The 23,797-nt window shown below is 37.2% G+C and overlaps 1 protein-coding gene and 1 long non-coding RNA gene across 3 annotated transcripts in view; both read left to right on the forward strand.

The window, feature by feature from the left end:
• LOC140666941 (uncharacterized) overlaps positions 1-23,797 on the forward strand; it is an 88,653-nt gene that overhangs the window by 4,751 nt on the left and 60,105 nt on the right. The gene's annotated exons all lie outside the window — the stretch shown is intronic.
• Positions 1,280-23,635, forward strand: Pka-c1 (Protein kinase, cAMP-dependent, catalytic subunit 1). Its single transcript, XM_072894491.1, has 2 exons — positions 1,280-2,168; positions 2,265-23,635. Exon 2 carries the CDS (start codon positions 3,270-3,272, stop codon positions 4,329-4,331), a length of 1,062 nt encoding a protein of 353 aa, XP_072750592.1. The 5' UTR covers positions 1,280-2,168; positions 2,265-3,269; the 3' UTR covers positions 4,332-23,635.

Here is a 23,797-nt window from a genome sequence, read left to right on the forward strand (position 1 = left end):
AGAAATACTATTACGATAAAGCGCAGCTTGTGTTCTCGATCTAAACAAAGCCTGATTTCAACATTAATTAACTGGCGCGAAGAAAATATCTTTTAATTAAAGAAATTAAGGCGATGAGAGCAGAAGTGCAAACGAGCAGCGATAAAAATATTATAAAAGAATATCATATGTTATCGAAAGAAGAAAAAAAAGAAAGTTAAAATAAAAGCATATAATATAATTTCTCGTCAAAAATATAATTTCTTTTTCAACATCACACAATTATTTGACAAACTTTATGCTAGGCATTTTGCTGTGATTAGTACTTTAGTAAATTTTATTATACGTATCTCGTGCTGACTCTGACGTTTGATAGTAACGCTACCATCTTCATCCAATCGAATTAGCTATTAGCAAATTATAAATTCGCGAATCTGCGATGTAAATAACCGAGTACATAAAAGCGCCTCGACGGAGACGTGCAGTATAGTAACCTAACGCAACGGCAGAGAAAGGTTTCGCTCGCTCAGACACGCGCGCGAGATTTGCGAGAGAGTGAATTTTTATCACGACGCCGTAACGACATATCGGGTATGGCATTAGATTGCGCGCGATAATGCTCGATTATGTGTGCGCTTTATGTGTTTCTTTCGTGCGTTTTCCGTGCGATAAAGTCAAACGCGCGAGACTCGCTCGAAAGAATCTCCCGACGTGACGTTATCCACGACGGAGATAAAAGCGCGATCGTGTCGGGCGTGCGACCTCCGAAACGCTTCCAAATTTCAAAAGCAACCTTGACGGAATACGATGTAAAGTTTTTCGGTCGGCTGACTCAGAGTGCCCGTCCTCGGAGTCGAACAACGTGACACAATCGTCTTCTCGGAGCTCGTCGTGCGATCAGGGCTGACTTGAGACACCTCCGGGGCCCTGAGACTTTACGAAACGGTCGCACTTTTTAAAGAAAGGAGAAACGTGGGGAATAGAGTGAAGAAATCGGGTCAGGGCTATTCTTTTTCCAAATCTGAACTACGCATGTTTCGATAATATAAACAGTCTTTTGGAAAAAATACAGATAGATTAGTTCAAGGATAATATTCTTTACAGCGAAGATGTTATCAGTTTACAAAGAAGGCAAAAAAAAAAAAAAAAAAAAATGTTACTAATATAAACTTTAATGCAATCATTTTAGATAGCAATTTGAATAACCATTATAGATATATATTATCTCTGTTTATCTATATATGTATACATTACTATTTTTAAAATTTCAAGACTGCTATATGATAAACTTTAATTGCAGACGTCAATGATTCGCATTAATTAACGAGCGTGACGTATACATAAGTAATATCAACGTAAAATACGATTTTAGAATAACGTGTCGTGTCTAAAAAAAAAAAATGGTCTAAATGGCCGCTCGGAAAGAGAGGCAGCAACGGCGCGGCGACGTTCCGCTTCTGTACACGCGTGTTCATCACGTGACGTCGCGCGAACATCGCCGAGGAGAGATAACCCTCGGAAAGACTCGGGCCAGCTCGATCGCGCCTTAGTTGAAGATATCGCCTCGTGGTGGCAGCACCTGCCGATTCGGCGCAACTCCCATACGATGCTACATCTCTCGGTGACAGGAGGAAGCAACAGCTGACTTACGGCGCACAGTAGCTCTCTCGCCTCCCAGAGCGGTACCTCGTCACTTTCGCACTCGTGCGAAAAACCCCCCGAACGAACGAGCGAGCGAGCGGAAGAGGTGTCGCGTCGCCATCTTTAGGCACGGTTGTACCCGTCTCCGCCGACGTCATCGCCGTCGCCGTCGTTGGCCGACGACGATCGTACAATCTTTGGAGCGTCGTGCAACGGTGCTGTTAGCGCCGTGCGCCTCCGTGGTGCGGACGCGAACGTGTGAGCGGTCGTGAACGCAGAGTGACTTCGCCGTGAGAGCCGAGAGCAGAACCCCCGACATCGGCTGTGCGCGTACGCGCTCGATTAGATCCGTGCCGGGGCCGGGAAGCGCGAGGAAGCGAGGAAGCGAGGTGCGCGTCGCGAGTAGCTTCCTCGCCCGATACGAGACGTCCATCTCTCTCCTCTCCTCTGGATTGTCCGTCACTGTCTTTGCTTCTCGTCGCGAGGAGGAACGAACACAATCGTGGGGGACAAGGAGATACTGGCGAGAAGGAAGGAACGAAGGAACGGTAAGTGGAAACGTGTGATCATCCAAGTGTCGTTCGAAGCTGTCAAGACGAAATCGCGATTGGCATATAAAATCAGTGTGCATCTTGTTCCTTTAGATGCTAAACGCGTACAAGTGGGCTCTGCCGTACGTGTGAGTGACAGTCAAGGAGAATTTTGCGCTGTGTGACTTTGTTCGGGATAGGAGATTGATACGGTAAATCGTGGTACTCTCGACAGACATTGAAACGGGCGGGACAGAACGATACGAGCGTGCGAGAGAAAAAGAAAGAGAGAGAGAAACGGCATCTCCCAGCCGTGCTGGACGACAACGACGACTAACTGGTACAATTGACAGGGAAGATGGCGCGAGTCGCGGACGAGGATCGCTGCTGACCCATTTTTTTTCCGACGCGCCAAATCTCCGGGTGTCGGGAGCCTCTCGCCGAAGGACGACGGAAGAGGAGGAATCTCTCCCTCGTCCCTCTCCCTCTCACTTTCGGACGAGCGCCGTTTGCGGAGTGTGGTGACGTTTCGCCGGGAGAAATATAGTCGGCGACAGCAGGGAAGGCAGCCGTAGGAGAGTGTAAGAGAAAGAGAGAACGGACTCTGGAGTTGCGCCGGGAGGGTGCCCTTTCGCGTCGCGCTCGCGCGCGCGCTTCTCCTGCGTGTATGTGTGTGTAACCTGTTTTTTTCTACCGTGTGATAATCGCGCGAGTGTGCGTGCTTGTCTCTACCTTTCTTCTTACCTTTGGCGTACGATCTATCTCCTTTCTCGTGTGTCGCGAGGTCGTCGTCGAGTTCCTCGCGAAAGTTTTCTTCGAAGGACTTGGATCGAATACAAGGACATTAACGCGACGCGAAGCGAAGATCCGTCGTTATCGTCGTATAGTATCGTTGGCACGATACTCTTGGTATAGTTTCCAAGGTGCGACGACGAGACACGTCTGGCCACCAACAGCGCGCGGTAGAAGGTGGCAAAAATTCTGAGGAAACCGGAGCTCGGCAGAGCCGTGGCAGGCTCGGCGGACACGGACGTACGCCGACGAAGACGTAGCAGTCCTCTGGATTATCTCGAGCCCCGTGGAGCTGCCCTGGCAGGCTCGGGCACCAGCGCGGCTAAGATGGGCAACAATGCCGCGACTGCCAACAAGAAGGTCGATGCCGCTGAGAGCGTCAAGGAATTCCTCGATAAGGCGAAGAAAGAATTCGAGGACAAATGGAAGAAAAATCCAACCAACACCGCTGGTCTCGATGACTTTGAACGCATCAAGACTTTGGGTACCGGCTCGTTCGGCCGCGTGATGATCGTCCAACACAAACCCACTAAGGAATATTACGCTATGAAGATACTCGACAAGCAAAAGGTCGTCAAGTTGAAGCAAGTGGAGCACACGCTTAACGAGAAGAGGATATTGCAAGCGATCAGCTTCCCGTTTCTCGTATCGTTACGCTTCCACTTCAAGGACAACTCGTATCTGTACATGGTGCTGGAGTACGTGCCCGGTGGCGAGATGTTCAGTCATCTACGCAAGGTCGGCCGCTTCTCGGAACCACACTCGCGTTTTTACGCGGCTCAGATTGTCCTAGCATTCGAGTATTTGCACTACCTCGACCTGATCTACCGGGATCTGAAGCCGGAGAATCTGTTGATCGATGCACAGGGTTATCTGAAGGTCACCGACTTTGGCTTCGCCAAGAGGGTGCAGGGTCGGACGTGGACCCTGTGTGGCACGCCAGAGTATCTGGCGCCCGAGATCATCCTTAGCAAGGGCTACAACAAGGCGGTAGACTGGTGGGCACTGGGCGTTCTGGTCTACGAGATGGCTGCAGGATATCCTCCATTCTTCGCCGATCAGCCAATTCAAATCTACGAGAAGATTGTGACCGGCAAGCCACGCTTCCCCTCACACTTTGGTTCAGATTTGAAAGATCTGCTGCGCAACCTGCTGCAGGTTGACCTCACCAAGAGGTACGGCAATCTCAAAGCGGGCGTCAACGACATCAAGGGCCACAAGTGGTTCGCCAGTACTGACTGGATAGCCGTCTTCCAGAAACGAATAGAGGCGCCGTTCATACCGCGCTGCAAGGGACCAGGCGATACCAGCAATTTCGACGATTATGAGGAGGAAACCCTGAGAATCTCGCTGACGGAGAAGTGCGCCAAGGAGTTTGCCGAGTTTTGAACGCGACATCGGCTCGGCAAGTTGCTTGTAACAGGAGATGGATACGCACGTCGTGTACACGTCATCGTAATCGCGCCTTGTCGTCGGGCCGACGTGGCGCGGCGCTTCTTCGTCGTCGGTGTTCGTCGTCTTCATCGTCGTCGTCACCACGTTGGTAGTTTGCTTCTTTCGAGAGAGAGTAAGAGAGCGTGAGAGAAAGACGAGAAAAAGAGAAGGATGTATGTGTGTGCGGCACGCGCGCGCGCGCGCGCGAGCGTATCCGTGTGTAGCCAAAGCTCGCGACGCGAAACGCAGATTTTTGGGACGAAATTTCTCGCGTAAGCGAATCTGCTAGGAAAGATGTGTTATCTAATAGAGAAAGAGAGAGAAAGTTGAGTGTGAGAGAAAGAGAGAAAGAAAGAGAGAAAGGGGGAGAGAGAGAGTAGAGAAGGATATACGAAACTGCACGTGGCATATTTTTGTTGCGTTTCGCGATTGAACTCATTAAAGAGGCGGAATAGAGAAACGGCAAATACGAATGATAAAGCACGTTTATACGCCGACGTCGAGCATACAAAAATTATAGATACACATAATTCTCGGTTGTTACGTATGTGTGTAGTAGACGTCATACGCCAGCATCACTTTTTACATGGAGAAATCTGTTTTTTTAGCCGGTCAATCGATTCATTAACGTAATAACGGCTGTATACTACTATATACATATACATATATATATATATTTATATGTGTGTGTCCTTTCAACATCTTCATATCTTCCTATTGCTCCTCTTTCTCCGTCCTTTCCACTCTTCCCGCTCTCCTTATCCATTCAAGATATCTTTATGATCCAATTTATAGTGAGAAGGTCACGTGTAAAGTTTATTCCCAATGATTAACTAGTAGTATCGGAAATGTCACCGTACCGAAGTTACCTTGTACATATAGTCTCTCGTTGCTTTGCAAACGACATTTCCTCCTTTCCTTCCTTCCCTCACACATGCAGAACGTCCTTCTCTTCCCCGATGTTTCCTCCAAACCTTCGATAACCCCTCCTCTGCTTGTCCATTCCGTTTATCCTCGCATTACACACACACGAATCAAGAGAGAGGTATCGTACTGTGAAACGAATCATATCGTGCATCGTTCGTTGTCTACTATTTGTCTCTATCCTCTTTATTCGTTGTGAGTGAGAGAAAGAGAATGAGTGAGAGAGAAAGAGAAAAAGAGTACGATCTGCGTACTCCCCGTGAGTGCGATTCACATTTATATAACTAGTCGTCACACACACACAACACACACACACACAATCATTATGAGATAATTTATATTATATATGAAACATGTTTTTCTCATCAATCGCGCCGATGACGGGCCAATTGGAGAAGACGATATATATATATATATATACTATATAGTTTCTTTATATTCGCGATAAAAAATAATTCACGCCACGTGAGAAATATTTCTTTATATGTATACGCAGGAAATCGGATATGTCTATCATCGTAGTAACGTTGTATCCGCACGCGATCAACTTCCGATTACTACGGTTTCTCTTTGCATAGCATTTCATGCCCGATGTATTATTACCTGCATTATCTTGGAAGATTAAACATTTAATTCTCTAAGATAAATGTGCAAACGTACAGAGATATTAACCATCTCGAATCATTGTATATGAAAGAAAGAGAGCTCGGTAATGATATCATATTCCAGTTACTATTGGCACAAGAATATCAATATTGGAAGATACGAGGAGCTATCAAGAGTAGTTGTAAACATTTTAAATCGCGCTAACAGCTTCCTCATAAATAATACGAGTTTCAATGTGTGCGCGAGTGTAATCATCGATATTGTCGTGAGATTTAAATCCAAGTCTTATTATTATCTTTGAACTTAAAGACTCGCGTTAACCTCTCGCGAAAAAAAAACATGAATATAATTGCGTGATTAGCGATCCTGACGACATAAACATAATATCGGCAAAAGAGAAAAAAAAAATGAAGCGCACAATGTAGGACACGGTAAAAAGTACTAAATCGATGGCGAATTAATAAGCATCGCAGGTGCTAACGAAGCGTGTCGACGTAAAGATTACTCGATTGGAAGCTAATGGCAAACAGTGGCCGCGATTACACGATCGAAGATTGCATTAGCCACGCGCGAGTGATCATCTCTTTTTCTCTCTCGGGGAAGATCGAGCCGCTCTCGCGACCGGCTCTCGACGACGCAAAATACTTTCGCGCGTTGACGTCAATGTCGGCGCACGAAGTTTCGTTAATGAGTAAAACGATCGTTCGGAATTGGATTGGGCACACGCCAGCGCGACGTGGTCGGTCGAGGAGGAGGATCGATTCAGCGGCGATGGGTTAACACGCGCGCGGACAATGCGGAGAAAATGCGGCACGTAAGTGCGACGTTACAAAACTTTTATATCCTTTTAGCATTCGCGATAAGTTGAGTACGAGTTGAGTGCTCTATATTAATCCGCGCGTCTAATATTAATCTGAGATTTCAGAGATTTTCGTTCAAGTCGAGCAAACTCCCCGGTTCTGATAAACGATTGTATCGAGACGCACTGTATCGAACTTTTGCATTACATCAAAAAATGAAATCTCGTTAATATACCACGCGGGAATAAATTATTCAATAACATATAAGAGTAAGCTTCGAAAACTTGTGTTGAATTCTCAGTATATTTCAATATCGACGTCGATGATATTTTTTTGCGCGTTATAAGCGACGACAAAATTTTATCAGGAAATCATTAGATTACGATTGCGAACGATCAGCTGATTGACGAAGGAGGATCATCGTAAGCCTCTGCAATATTTGGTTAATGAGATATGAAATGCGAAAAAATAGGCAAAGCATCCGTTGCACGTGCAAATGTAATTTCGCGAGTAAGAGAGTAGATCAAAATGAGGATCTTTATATCCATATATATATATATATATATACATATCCTTTCTGCTTTTATACACGAATGCACACGCCGTTCGTTTGCACACGCCGCGATGTTATGAAGGAATTAGAATGAGAAAGAAAATAGCATAGCGGTACGAATTGCAACGAAATAAGTGAAGCACTTGGCGCGGCTTCGTGACGAGATTTTCAAATAACGAGATCTTGGCTGACGCGATATGTAATTACGCTTGCAAGCATACGCGTTGTATACGAACGAACGTGTCAAGAAATAACGAAGCACTGAGAATAATGGAACTAAGATACTTTTATTAAAATTGTATTAATGTAGTGAGCCTTTGAGATAGCGCGCGTTGTTGGTTATTTCTTTAATGATTATTCAAATATTACGATTGCGATAAAAATATAGCTACAAATTATTTGTTTTAATTTTTTCGGGCTCTTATTATTTTTCCATCTTGTAGTTCCTTGTATAATTGAAGTCTCTATTATTCTTGGATTTTTAATTGAATGTGATATCGCAAAAATTCATTATTCGTCCCTAATTACGTAAATTCATAATGACAATCGTGTTGTAAACATATTATGGAGTTTCTTATACTTTTTAATGTTCGAATTTTAGTTGCGTCAAACGGATTACATATACTCTAATTGCAGATGAGCTGACAATTTTCTTTACGAAATCGATTATAAATATTGTGGATTGTAAAAGCATTTTCAAGTTTCTTGGCAATTCAATTTTATTCGTGGCAAACAAATTTAATATGCGTGATGATTTAATATGAATATTATATACATTTATAATTTTATTTTCAACTTAGAATAGTCTAGGTTTGGTATCTGATTGAAAAAGATAATATCCTATATTTGAACATGACAGTTTTTTTACAGGAAAAACTCTGTATTTTTTTTCGTTAATCCGATTTGCCAAAAAAAATCGAGCATTCTTCTTTTTCAATATTACGGCAAGCCACGATTATCCTCCAATGGCTATTAAGTCAGCTAACATTTTAAAGATATTAATCGCAACCGTCAATAATGATTTTCAGCATCTTCAAATAGTTTGATACCGCGCTCCTTGATCTGAAACACATCGAATGAATTTTATCTTTATTCATAAAGCAACAGCACACATTATTAAATTGCATAACTTCCGTTATGTAACTATTAACTACCTCGCCTCGGAATTTACTGAGAATTTATTTTCTTCGCACAACATGAAATCGTTCAATATATCTCAGGAATTGCTGCGGTTTAATTTAACTTTTGTCTACAATCAACATTTCGTACCTGCTTCTTTCTTTATTCGATTTAGATAATTGTACATATCGCTATAACCATTTGCTAACAGTTTTCGATCTCTTTTCGACAATTGATCCAAGTTCAATATTGATATTCCAAATTAAAGTAGCTATTATCCATGAGCAAACATGACTAACATCTTAATATTGTACAAAATTTTCTGTCAGATTTTGATAAAATATGAGATAAAAAAATGACATAGGAAAAGAAAGAAAAAAGGAAATATATATATATATATATTATATATATAAAGAAATATATATATATATATATATATATATATATATATATATATATATATTTCTTTCTTTCTTTTTATATGTCATTTTTTATCTTTTCCTATGTCATTTTCTATGTCATATTTTATCAAAAGGTCGCGATCTTACACAAGTTAGATCTACTTTTCAGATGTTACATCAAAGCGTCAAAATTATTTGTAATAAAATTCGCGCGTGTGTATATATATATATATATATATATATATATATATATATATATATATATTCTATAATAATGTTACACGAATTTTGTTACAAATAATTTTGACGCTTTGATGTAACATCTGAAAAGCAAATCTAACTTTTGTAAGATCGCGACCTGTTTACGCTTTTCCAGCGAGTATGATATGTGTAAATGCAGATATCATGTACAAACTACTATTACCATAAACGATGGAAACACGATTATTCGCGTAATAATTATTATTAATATTTTTTGTAGAATATTTTATACAAAAAAATATGTCGCCGTTGTCGGAGACTCCTGAGTCTTCAGATAATAAAAACTTTTCGAAATATATCAATTAGAATATTTGAGTAAAGTCACATCGTGATAGTGTTTATCCATGTGGAAATTTGCGTCATTTTGCATTGGCCATAAAAAATAATCAAGTCTATCTTACGTTTGTCACGTTTTTACGATTATTCTACGAAAAAGTAAATTATCAATATTGATTTCATTTTTTGTTGTACGAGTAACAATGTTTTCCTAAAATTATTTTAACATCAGAATTTATTCATGCCAACCATGATCAAATTTTGATTAATGAGTTATCCCTAATCGCTGTATAAATAAAAATATCTGATAATTAAACAAAATATTGGTTTTTCATCGCGAAGTAAGCAATAATTTTTGTTGGATGATTGTGGATACCTTATAATTAATGCTATATTATATTAAAATAGAATGGATATACGACAGGATAATTATTATCATTGATTTTATGATCCGATAAGGATTTTCGTCATTCATTCTCAGTAAAATATCTCGATCAATTGTTCCCGGTAGATAATGTGATATCGACCACCGACTTGCGATATTAAGGGTTGTGTCAATAACAACGTAGGCACATCAGGAACGTATGTTACAACGTAATAAAAATGGTTTCCATTTCTTATGCAAAAGATAATCTTATCGCGATCAAGTCTAGTCATCAATTGATCGTATAAGATACGTAAGACGCATAGGATATAGTTATCGTTTGAGATCGAAAGACAATATTTTTCAATTCAGATCAATTGTAATTTTATGTTTAATTCGATAGAAACGCACGGGGCGCATCAATTGCTCGTGGAAATATGAGCAATTTGAATGCATTCTCGTATCTTCCAACATATATAATCCGCGTATATAATCCAACATTTACTTTAATTTATTATTAAGAAGTGTGAAATTATTTTCTCCGTATATCGTTATGCGCGAAGCAAATAGTTCCCGGAAGGTTGAACTATTCCGTAGTAATTGCATAATAAATGCAGTATAGTACAATGTAACTGCATAACGATTTCTTGTACTCTCTTTTACGTTTGCGCGATGCGCATAAAATTTCTCGTGCTGTAATATACATATAAGTACAAACAGTTTATCGCGAATGAAATCGATTGTTGCAAAATATTTCACGTGTTAATTTAATTTGTTGACGCTCGTCTCTTGTTTTCCAATTGGCCCCGATGGCAGGGGGTTTGTTGCACCTGCGGGAAGCTTTAACCGACGTATTTACGACTCGCGCGTATGCGAGCGCAAGCGTTTCATGTAAATATTAGTAGTAGGTAACAAAATAGTACGTATATCATCGTGTTCACCGCAGTGTGTGGCTCCTTTAGAGCAATTTTCCTCTGAATATCTTCACGTTTCTCAGTTTAAGACCAATGTTGCACCGACAGATCGAGCTTATTGGCTACCCCTGGTTATTTCACAGACCCGGTTTCGATCAATCTTAACTCTAGTTTAATTGATTCTATGTGTTTTTTTTTTAAGAACAAAGATTCATATTCCCGCCACGTAATTAATGTTGAATACTTTAACGATATTTTAGTTTATGTTATCTAACATGAGGATGACGTTCAATGTTTGTACGAGATGTAAGAATTATGATACGTGTTTAACATTGAATATGTGACGAGAATTTACACACGATAACTTAAGCTGCGATTAGATTTAGCTGAGGTTGTCGAAACCGTTGGATCTGCTTCTCTGTCTTCCCTTTCCCTTCCCCCTTTCTCTGTCTATATCATAGCTAGAATTTAATTCAGGAAAGGGATGACGAATCGACAGAAATGCCCGATTGACCATCACGTAGCTTGAATCAGCTGTCTGTTGGTGTAACTCGGTGCTTAATCGTTTTATAACGCTCAGAGGCTATACGTGTGTGTACATCAACATAGGAACAAGAACACAAAGGTAGGCACACAGGGACAACACACGTGTGTACCTGCAGATTTCCCCTGGCCCGTTGTATATATATTACTCCCTCAATTATTACTTTTAATTCAGTGTTCTTTGTATCACACAGATGTCGAGCAAGTGTCGTTCTATTTATATACGTAGTTTATTCCTCGGTCCAGCGATATATCGATCATTACGCAATCGCCGCACGCACGCACACACGCATGTATACACAACGCGCGCGTCTATGCGGATATATTAGCCAGTTATCGAAACGTTTTCGTTGAAGTTCGCCTGTCGTAAATTGCATCCGACACACGCGCCGCGCCCGCGGCGCCTTTATTATATTATACTTCGTCTCTTTGTCGCTTTATTGTATCTCCATATCTCCCGTCGTCGCGGCTCGTGAGAGGCCTTAAACGTTTTTTTTTTTTTTTTTTTTTTTTTTTTTAAATTCAGTCACTGGATGGACCGACGATGATACCGACTCGAAAATATATTTACAGAAAAATCGAGTTATATCATTTTTAAATTGAAACACATTAATTAATCTCTGAGACTTAATTCTATAAATTAAAAGTCCAATTATACAATAGGTGCATATTTTATCATTGTGTAAGTTATTAATTAACTAAATAATTAAATTATTTTTATATTAGTTTCTTTATTTTTTTGATTAAAAAATAAAAATAAAATGCCCCAGAAAAATCTCAGAAGCAACTATATTGCTTAATTAAGTACGTATTTTGTGTATGTGTGTGTGTATGTGCGTATGCGTGTGTGCGGGCGTGTGTGTGTATGTGTGTAAATACATATTGCGTTGTGTGTGTTTCGGTTTAAAAGTTAATATAATAGTTATATATATTTTGTGTGCAATCCTTTGTATAGAGCTATTTATAGAGAACTATTATCTATAAAATCAGAATAATATTTCTATATAGAATTATCACAGTTTGTGCAAATTTTTAAAATTTTCCGTTCTTTGGCTAAAGCATAGTGAAGTTAAGCATACATCGCAATGAACAAATTAATGTGAGTTTTTGTCGAATCTCATCGTTTTGTCCTAATCAAACATCTTTCCTGTACGGTCCTTCGGTCCGTATCGTCGGTTTTCCATCCAAAAGAAAAAAGAACAAAAAAAAAAAAGAGAAGAAAATGCAGCGAAGGTCTCCTCTTATGCGTGTTCGCCGTCGGCGCGTATTGTCACGCGACTCTACGACGCTGATCGTTTATTACAGAATGATCGCGCCACAACACACCAGAATGCGGCTTCGTGAACGTGGATTTTGCGTCGCTGCTCTATACGCTATATCGCCGCCGTTCCACTTTGGAAACGCCTCTCTTCCGCATTGATCCGTTCAATCTCACTTGGCCCCGTCTCCTCGCCTCGCGCCGGATTAAATTGCGCGCGTGGAAAAGCGTTTTCCTCTTTCGTGGTTTTCCGAGAGATTCCTTTTCGCGCTCCCGAGACCCTCTCGTAAACACGATCTATTTACATCCTCCGTCTTTATGTGCACTCCCGCCGTTCATCGAGGCTACGAATTAATCATTTGTTGAGCGTTACGTCAATCGCGTTTGTGAAAAAAAACTATTATCTTTATTTTCCATTCACACAAAATATAGGCCGTATGTCTCATCTTCCATGTTCGTTAATTTTTTATCAAAATTTGAAGTATTCTATTCCTTCAATCGATTCAGCATCTCGCGCATATTTTATATGTAAATTCCAAAATTTTATATACCCATAATCGAATGAAACATGTGTCTCTCTTTCTCCATAGTGATATATTTATATTCTTTATAATATTATAGATTAGAATTGATTTAAATTCAGTTACAACGAAACAACGATATTCTATATGCTCGGACATACCACCAAAGCCATGAATTATTCACACATGTAGCAGATTGTTTGTACTCATTGTCAGTTGATCGATACAGGAGGGATATCGTTGATGGAAGTAGTCTCTCTTCATATTTGGCAAAGTTCCGTCAAAGCATCAGTAAGCAAGACTGATGCATGAGGGAAAAAAACATCGTGTGAAGTTTACAATTATTTGCATTTATTTAAATAGCTACAATCTCAAGGGCTAAAGTCTTTTTCAAGGGCAGTGCATTAATAAAGATCTTCGATTGTGCGAGCGTTTATATACTCACAAGTCTCATTACAGCAATTTATAACCATTTTCAGTTGCGAATTTGCTGAAATTCATCCCGCATCACAGTGGTTACCACAAATCCGTCATTTGCGCGAGCGGTCGCCTCGGGAAACTGACGTAATTCGATACGTAATTAATAGCGCGATGGAACGCGCGCTATTTAGGCTCCGCTCATTTTCATCCGGATCTCTCTCTCTCTCTTTCTCTCTCTCTCTCTCTCTCTCTCTTTCTCTCTCTCTCTCTCTCTCTCTCTCTCTCTCTCTCTCTCTTCGTTTCTCTTAGCGCCGGGACGAGTTGCGCTCGTTTGCGTAATCGCCTCGTCTCGTAATAAGTCTCTTCTCCGTCGCGATCTAATCCCGGGTCCCTGATGCCGAAGGCGCGTATAAATACGTCGTCTCGAAAATTCGTGCATCTGCCTTTGCGCAAAGCAATCATCGGACGCGCGTGCGTCTTGTGCGTTGATCGTTGAATCTTCCGAGATAAACCGTCCGAGACAATTTCGAGTGGTGAATTTAAAAAATCTCGCGTTTTTGTTTTAACATTACCGATATTGTGCGTAATCGTGACTAATTTTCGCAATCTTATTTTAAAGAGAATTGATGCGGATAATTTATAAAACAGAATTATTCAAAGTATTTTTGGCAAAGAATTCATAATTCTTTTCTTTTTATTTTTATAAATTACCTCAACTGCAAAAGGATATTACATCATTATATTACAATATTTTATTATAATAATTTAATCTCAATGATCGACACATCTTTTTCACAGAAAAAAAGGAATTAATTCATATCTAGATTAATAAAAACGATGAATTGTATACTTACAATTAGCAAGAAAATAGGCGGTTTCTACCCATCTTTGCCCTCATTTTCTCAATCACTCGCTTCAAGGAGTCGAATGAAAAATGAAGGTTAAAATTAGCTTTTGTGATCTAATTCACAAGACGGCGCCGTAAACAAGGGGGTGTTCAATTTTCAAACTTTTTCAGTGGCACCTTTAATTATTCCGGGGGGAGAGGGGGATGAAAGATTCTCTTCTCTCTTTGAATTTTCTTCGGCACCGAGAAAAACCTCCGTATCTTTCCTTGTATTCCTGCGCTTAATCACTTTCCAATCCTTGAATACACGCTGCGCGTCTATTGGAGATGCGTCGATTTTTTCTGGACGAATTTAACGGGTCAGTGCGTCTTTTCCCATGTTGTATTTTGCGTCACAGATCTAACCCTTTTTCGTTCCTTCTCATTGGCGCCCTCCGTACTCGACTGTCGCTTTCTTTTCGCTAAACAAAAAGACATTTGACTTCAACAAAATATTCTTTTCTGCGAAAAGTAAATGAAAGAGTAATAAACATTAATTTTTTGTAAAATTGTAAATTTTTTTAATCTATAAAATCTCATAATTAGGAAATTTTTTTATAGCAATTTCTCTCTATAGTTAAAAAAAAGTTACATGTAAGAACTATCTTAAGTAATATTACGATGAAGAATTCAGTGTAAAATATAAATTATGAATCTGATTGTAATTTTAAGATTAGGTGTACAATTTTCATAGAGACGAATCTCTCTTTCAATTATTACTATATTAATGTATTATTATTACTATTTATATACATTATTTATTTTTATATAAATCTATTATTATAAAAATATATTATTTTTTATTCTCTCAATTGTAATTATTATTCATTATTAATATTCAATTATATATTATATATTATTAATAAATTACACATCTATTTAATTATTGTTTAAATTTTGTTTATTTCTTACGAGATAAAAATGACCATTTTTTTTGTTGCGTTTCTGTCGAGAATTTGCACGCTGCTTGCATTTACGTGCAGTTACGCGAAAAATGTAGACGCGAAAGAGAAATGATTTTATAATGAAACTTTCACACGTAACACTCTTTCGCCGGTCGGCACGCATAATATCGCATAGTTAGAGCACGAGTGCCTTTTGTACTTTTATACTGCGCGTCAGCATCGTTACGGGGCTAATAGCTCGTGTAATGAGGTTTCATAGTGATTAATCGGATCCCAGGACGGGGAGTCGGCCGCTTCGTTGAGTCTGTAAGCTCGAATTATACAGAAAAATGCAAATTTTAGGACGACAGCGTTTTTCGGCTCCATAACACGCGGAATCTCGCTTTCGTAATGCTTCTTTTTCGATGATTTGTCGAAAATTTATGATGACCGATTACGTAAAATTTCCCGTTACTATTGTCGTCAAGCTGACCTTGCTTTCGCGAACGATCGTTTACAATTTCTCAACGATTTGACAGGAATAAAGAAAGGGTGCCATGAGAGGGAATGAGAAGAGCAACGCGTGCACGATTATGCAGGAGTTTCAGAATCACTGTGAATATTCTTTCATTATGGTTGCTGGAAATATAAAGATATAAGCTGGGAGATAAGATAAGGAAATCGGTAATTCTTTAAATAGTGTGTTACTTAACGTTAAAAATGAAAAAAGTCTCAATGAAATAAGATCTCAAGGAAACTAGATAACGGAACCTCGTCTCGCAATTTATTTCAACCGCGGACTTTACCTTGACACAAATTTAATTTAAGAGTTAATTACGCTCTAAGGCATTTTATGTCAGACATAATAAATTTGCGGTAAATAATAGTTCGCGGATGAGCTTTCGTCGAAGAAAAATGAAAAAAATTCAATTTTATTACAGAATTGGAAGCTAAAAAAAGGATGTGCGCGATGGTTCCGAACTATTTTTGCGTATATACGATACAACCGATAGGTAGCGTGGAAATTTACCAGTCGATCATGACTTTCGTTGTAACCGCAATTTGAATTACCTTTGTCCTTTTCTTGTGATAAAAACCTCCATCGATAATCGATGAGTGCGCGCCGTTGAGCTTCGCCAAACGGCCCGAAGCATTCGCGCAACAATAAAGAAGCCAGCCATGTGACGTTTTTGCGCCGCGTAAAATTTTGTCTCGTCCTCGAGATGTGTCTCCTGCGCTTCGCGAGCTCTCTCTCCACATGGGATCGTTCAGCTTTTGATTGTACCTATCATTTCTATCTCGATTAAGTCATCCCTTTCAACAAAGATACGCCAATTACTTTCGAGTTTGCATCGATAATTCATTGCTCTGCCTCTCTATCCCGTGGCATAATTGCTCTGATAACAATAATTGCTCTGATTGTTTCACGATACCGAATAAATGTAAACTCGATCGATTAGCCTGTTCGACAGAATTTCAAGCGGTTAACTCACGCAGGAAAAAGAGAGAGATCCAGTTAAACATTTATTAAACAATTTTTTAATTATGAATTATTCAAGCTTTGTGGAAAAAAAATTGAATTTAAATCTAGCAAATGTTTTTTTCTTCTCAATATATTTTATGATTGCCGATAACAACGTGGCTGATGGAATCATATACATAATCGAAGATTTTCTGTAACTGATATTTGAGATTTTACTCGTTTGATACTTCGAATGAGTCTTCGCAAGTGCTTTGAACGGTAAGAGAAAAGCAAACGGAAGCATTTGTTGTCAATTAGAGCGAGGAAACGCGCGATTGACGGCAATATTGCGCGGGCAAGATCGTTCTTGGTAGCAGATAACGATTTTAACGATACGAGTGGCACAGTGCGCCTGTGCTTAACTACGCTCGTAAAAGTTATGACCGGCGTATTAAACGATCAATTCGCCTCGAGACAACGTAGATACATGCATCGTTACAACGCTGCGCACAACGGAGCTTGCCAGCTTGCCAGCTGGTGACGTCGAAAATTCGCGAGTTGCAGAATGTAATGTCTGCGCGTGGAATACTATGTGAACAGAAAATTAGACTGATATTCATAATTTGACTATCAGCAAGCACTACACTTCGCGTTGCGCAACAGTTTGTTTAGGTCCGCCGTATATGAACGTTGTGTTCAGTTGTATTTGTGTTAGATGGTTTTACTTCTGCACTAGTTTTACTTATAATGGAATATCGCACGCATACCGCAAATTCGTGAAAAAAACTTGAGGGAATGCTGTCGGAATATTCTTGCAGAATATATTCTAAAAAGATTCATTTTAATTTTCTTGGGATGGAATACTCTTAGAATATTTTCGAAATATTTTCAGAAATATTGAAGATTATCCTGTTTATTAGAAACATATTTTTAAGAAATATTATCGCGTCAAGAAATTGTTTTCAAAATATTTACGAGAATATAATTTTCTGATAATTGAAGAATATTTTTCACAATATATATTTTAGAATATACTTTCTTAATATAGAAAATATTTTCAAAAAAGTAATTCCAAGAACAAGGATTTATTTCAAGAATATTTTTTAAAACTATATTTCTAATAAACAGGATAATCTTCGATAATTTCTAATAATATTTCGAAAATATTCTAAGAGTATTCTATAAGAGTACTAAATCGAAAAACACGCATCGCATTTATTTTCTCCGCGACGTGCCAGACGTTTTCATAAACGACGTGCAAATCGCGACAACTATACTCTGGTCGTGCGAAGATTCGTGCCATTTGTCTTATGGAGTGATACGCGTAGTACGACATATCGTTCTAAGTGGAAGCTGTTCGTAAACATTTGACGCAATTCCGACAGCAGTAGTCTCTGCATGTGTCGAACACTTCATTGACACATCGCTCGCTTTTGCTGCAGTGACGTAATTTGAATGACCGCGACGTCTTTTAACGACATCGAGAAGTCAGGGGCGATAATAGAAATCTGTCACGGAAAAATACCATTATCAACGACGAAATTATTTACAATTCTGATAATTATTAATTTGTCCTTTGTTGAAATTTTGCATAATTTTAACAAAGATATTTTACGTAATAAAAAAAACATATTAATAGAAGAGAAAGAGAGAGAGAGAGAGAGAGAGAGAGAGAGAGAGAGAGAGAGAGAAGAGAGAGAGAGAGAGAGAGAGAGAGAGAGAGAAAGAGAGAGAGAGAGAGAGAGAGAGATAATCAATTAAATAAAACATGATAGTCGAAGGGATAAACCATTAAGTATACGCTCTTGGTTTTATCACGCGATACAATCGTTAAACAAAATTCGTTTCTTTTCGTTGCCGCGCAATTTTTTGTGGTTCTCTTTTGTGTCTAAAAGGTGAGTATTATTTCTCGCATTTTTCGCGCACGCTTACTTATTTGCAGTTAACCTTGATAAAGTTCGTTGCTTTGCGTGCACAATTCTCGACCTCCGAAGGTTGCGGAATTCATTAAATGTCATAGATCGCCCGCATAATTTTTCATGACAAGCTGCTGGAAAGTGTTCGAATTGATTTTCTAATGCTCACGGATATAAGTAAAATTTTCCGTCTTTATATGATGAAAGAAAAGAAAAATTGATTACATAATCATGTCACACTTGAAGACACACTTTAAGAATTTGCTCAGAAATTCCATTATATAATTATACTATAACTTGTTTATAAATAATTACAATAATTTGTAAATTATTATTTTTGGTAAAAATGTATATTAATTTTCTTACGACTTTCATTCTATTCATAATATTGGTAGCATGAATGAGCGATCGCAGAGTGTTCAAACTTTACAGAAAATTGAATTGTAGAAATGATAAAAACTGTTTAAATATTTGGCGAAACGCGGATATTTTACATTTAGCGCGTATATTTAATTTTTTAATATCAATATTTATATCATAAACCCATCCGCAATTGCATCAATTATTTACAGAAGAGTAACACTCCTATTAAACCAATCTCGGCAATATCCAATGTGATTTCAGTTTAATATTTATACACGTGCAAACGTGAAATGTATAGCCTGGGAAAATATTTTTAGTTTGATGTTTTGTTCGCCACTGCTTTGAATACAACAACAGGAAATCGCTAGTAATTTTCTGTCTCGCATAAAATTATTTTGAATTTCTTTAAAAATATTTATGATTCTCAAGAACGGATTTGGAAAGCTCGTTGTCTCTTCAAGGATATAGTACATGCACATAAGCGGATGCATATTCTCAAGGATCAACGTGATAAAATTGATACGAAATTTTCAATTCTTTTATTACCTTAGATTTTATCTCGATTTTGTTTTCAAGGCGCGTATTGTTCTATTGATTTGATCGCAATAACTTAGAGTTTCAACAACCTCCGATATATAATATCTAAATATTTTTTATAATGAGGAATATAGCATAAAATATTTTTTGTATAGAAAATTCTTTTTTACTATAAACAGAGTTGTCTTTTAATAAAATGTTCTTTATAATTATATTAAATAGAGAAAGAGAAAAAGGATTACATTAAAGAAAGAGAAAAAAGAGAAAGAAAAGAGATATAAATTGACATATTTTATTATTTTTCTTTATATGTTTTTATTTCTTTAATAAGATAATAATTTTTAAATTAAAACTATTAATGTGAAGCAAAATGCTTTTCGCTCCTTTATTCAATAATGTTAGAATTAATTGAAAATTTTAGTATCTCAATAAGGTATCATTGTATCAAGAGAGCTCGTTATTGTAATCTTGTGCAAACGATACCACGTCTGGATACCAGATGCGACAACGAATACGGGATGACTATTGTAATTATGCAGCGGCACTTTGCGATCGTTTCATCTGTCATTAGAGCGCTCGTTGTACATCTGTTAGATCTTTATAGACGTCAGTAGAATTCATATTTTATTTTAATTATATACTATATGTATATATATATATATATATATATATATATATATATATATAACATATATTTTATATATATATATATAATATACTATTAATAGTAAAATAGTATATAATAAAGGATAAAAAATATCTGAAAGTAATTTAAAACTATCAAACTGCGAAATGTAAGCGTAAAAGTGGAAATAATAAATCAGCTGACTCAAGAGAATTGAATTTGTTAAATGAATACAATTGTTAAAATATATGTATTCATTTGAAAGTGCTTGCGCTGCAGATCCTAGCCCGACTAAGAGCGACGAATCATATAAGCTTGATAAGCAGGTATAACTCGATGGCCATTAGTTTGAGTGGTTTATACTTAAATGCTTTGACTTTTCGAGGACAATCGCTCAATGACAAGGCACTTCATTGAGCTCCGCTTGGGCGCGTTGTAATTCGCGCGCGCGACGCACGTATTCGTCGTTAATCTATATTTCTCTTTCTCTTTCAAATCGATTCGTTTGACTCGCTGATATCTTTTAGTCGAATGTAATTCAATCGAATAACAGAATCGATTTTTTCACATATAATGTACGATCGATATTTTGACTTTGAAGTATGTATTATTGTCTTTTTTTTTAATAGCAAAGTCAAATACACGTTGATAAATATTTCAAACAATAATAAAAAGTATTTATTTTAATAAAATTTGTATGTCTCATGTCGGAGAAAAATATATAAAATACTGAGGAAAATAAAGAATAAAAATATTAAAACTAGTGACGAATAACAAAATTTGTGAAAAAGATATAACAAGAAAAAATTGAGAATGAAAATATTTCGTGTGTGAGAAATGATTATTCCTTATCAATTTTTTATCTTCTTATCTTATAAAATAGGTATTTATTAATATTGTTGTTTAATATTGTCATTTGTTCTTTTCCACAGAGCTTAAGGCTTCGATTCTCTTACTAATGATTCCTCTCGAACTTCAAGAAGTTTGCTCGAGGGGAAGTCTGTACGTGGGGTGAATTAGATCGAATCAGAAGACGAGAGTTCGCTTTTACCTCGCGGTGCTTAGATTTGAATTAACGATAATCCATGGATTAAACGAATCTCTAGACCAATCTTGCTATGACAATTCACATTGTGTCGTTTAGTAATCATATAGACTTATCTCTCATTGACTTTTCTCAATGTACTACAGGATATCACTCGCAGTACACGAATATACTTCTTTACATGTGGAGCGTTTCAAACTCTCAGAAATTTAAATTTCTTGTTAAATAAATCAAAAGAAAAATCATCAAGACGAGCTTAATAAAAACATTGATTTACTTGTATATATTCAAAAGCTATTCATCAAATAGTTTGTCCATTTAGCCTTGAAGAAGAATACAATACGAATTTCGTGCGGAATGCACACCCTCTTCTCGATCTCTTATTTCGATTTCATCGTTGTTAGACACACAAAGAACGGAATCTTTTATACAATCTATTTCAATGTTAGTCATTTTCCATTTTCCAAGACAATGCTTCGTAAATGTTCTTGCTTGCGAGTGGGAAGATCGACTATATAATAGTATGATCGATTTTTCATTTTGTCTCGCTTCGTCGTCTTCGCTTGATTTACTTTTCTGAAGAATCTTACAAGAGCCCGCACATCGTCCTACCCTTTTTTCTACTCGAACCTTCCTTTGCATAAATGTTTGTTCTTTACGTGTTAAATAATTGTACGTAGTATTAAGTAGTGAAAAAAATAACTCTTCATCCTTTCTTTTCTAGTTGCGATGAGAGGTTGAATAGTCATTGCAAGATTCCTGAAAAAATCGAATCCTGAAAATTTTAATCAGATATAATCGGTATTTGAAAATTAAGAATTCTTGAAATGATATAATTTTTTGTGAAAATATCGATATTTAATATTTAATATTTAATTTGATATTTCATAACAATTAAGCTTTAGATAAAATTTAAAATAAATCTGAAATAAAAATCTTATTTGCTTATTTAAAAGTTACCTTGGGAATTTTTTTCTAAATTATTTTATATTTCCATATAATATAATTGTTTCGATTCTTTTAAAAAACTGCTAAATTGATGTCAAATCACGTCCAGAATTTGATATTGGAAGCTTTCTTTAAAGCATCTTGTATAGACATGAGATTACACATCGACACGCGAGATTTTTTTAATATTGATTGTAGGAATCGTGCAATACTGATGATCGAAAATCAGATTCAGAAATCTAAAACATAGAAAACATTTACGCATGATATATTTGGTGATATAAATACACTAATTATGAGCAACTGCTCATTTGCGATAATCGGACTTATCTCTATTCAGCGCTATTAGTAGCTTTGGATATGCTTAAAGTTTTAAAGATTGTCAACCATCTTAGAGCTAGATGTGAAATGACAATCAGACAGTCACAATCAGAACTGAAAATATACAGTAAGAATATCATTATCCGAAGTTAATCCTAGCAGAATGAGCTCTGAGTTGTGACAGTGACTACTTGAATAATATTAAAAGAATATTAAAAAAAATGGTTAAAGAATTTATTATTTAAGTGCTAAAAGAGATATAATGTAAGAATATAAAATATAACAATTTCAGAAAAAAATATGTATGTAAATCATAAAAGAGTTTTATAACAAAAAAAGTGTAAGAAAATGGCATTGCAATAAATTAAGTATAAAATTATGAAGAATAATTAATATTGAGCTCTACCTTTTGGTCCTGCATGCTAGGATTAATATCGAGTATTTTCGTAAAAAATCAGGCAAAACCGAATGGATATATGCTCGGGATTGAAAAAGGCGGAACGATCGGGCGGAATTTTCCTTTGCGAGTCGAATCCGTGTATTCCGACTCACCGATTAATGATCCGATTACAGGATTGGCAAATATTTAATCGAATTTACAATACAGCTCGACTACCGTCTGATTACGTTCTCGCTTGCGTGGTGTATGTGAACGTAAGTTGCATACATGCATGTATGTACGCATACGTGTAAACGTAACCCGCATCACGATCTCGGTGCATTATGCGCGTTCTGTCTTTATCCGTGGAATTTTGATATGATGAATAATCGCATATGCAACAAAATGATGAAACACCATCGGTATCGCAAGCGAGATTATTAATCTGACTGAACAAGAGAGCGAAAATAACTGTTTCGCACGGCGCGTGACGAGAAATTTGTGAACAACCATACGCGAGGCGACATAGCGAGTCGAAATTCCCGATGTTTTATGTTGCGTCAATCAGCACCGAGAGTGAAACAATGCAGATAAATCCTCGTTCATTGAAATTGTATTTTCGACCCTTTGTTTTCCTAAACTGGCGTTTTCAAAGTGCGTGACGCGTCCGAATTGTTTGTTTTGAAAATTAATCGGATTTGGAAAAAAAAACAGTCAACTTAAATGTTAATTGGTCCGTTAAAATAATATTGCCTGGGTCACGACCAGAATTGTCTATTTTTGAAAATAAAATTCCTGATATAACAAGCATATAGAAATTTGTTATATAATATTTGCCGATTTTATTATAAAATAACGAGAAAGAGAACGCGAAAAAAATAACACAAAACACGTGTTATTAATAAATGACAATATTTTATAAAGAAATAACGATTTGAAAAATTAAATTTATATTATCATCTGTGTATAGTTTATTAAAGAAACAAAATTTATGATAATGTTACATAGTATGGATTATAATTATAATGATTGTACAATGCTGGCCGTGATTCCATTAGACCAATGAAGGCTTAAAATATGAAGTAAAAATAGATG

The sequence above is a fragment of the Anoplolepis gracilipes genome, chromosome 6 (genome assembly GCF_047496725.1).
Source record: "Anoplolepis gracilipes chromosome 6, ASM4749672v1, whole genome shotgun sequence".
Taxonomy (NCBI): Eukaryota; Metazoa; Arthropoda; class Insecta; order Hymenoptera; family Formicidae; genus Anoplolepis; species Anoplolepis gracilipes.

Bases quoted from the DNA above. Each gene is read 5' to 3' on its own strand.
- Pka-c1 (XM_072894491.1), top strand. From the start codon at position 3,270: ATGGGCAACAATGCCGCGACTGCCAACAAGAAGGTCGATGCCGCTGAG.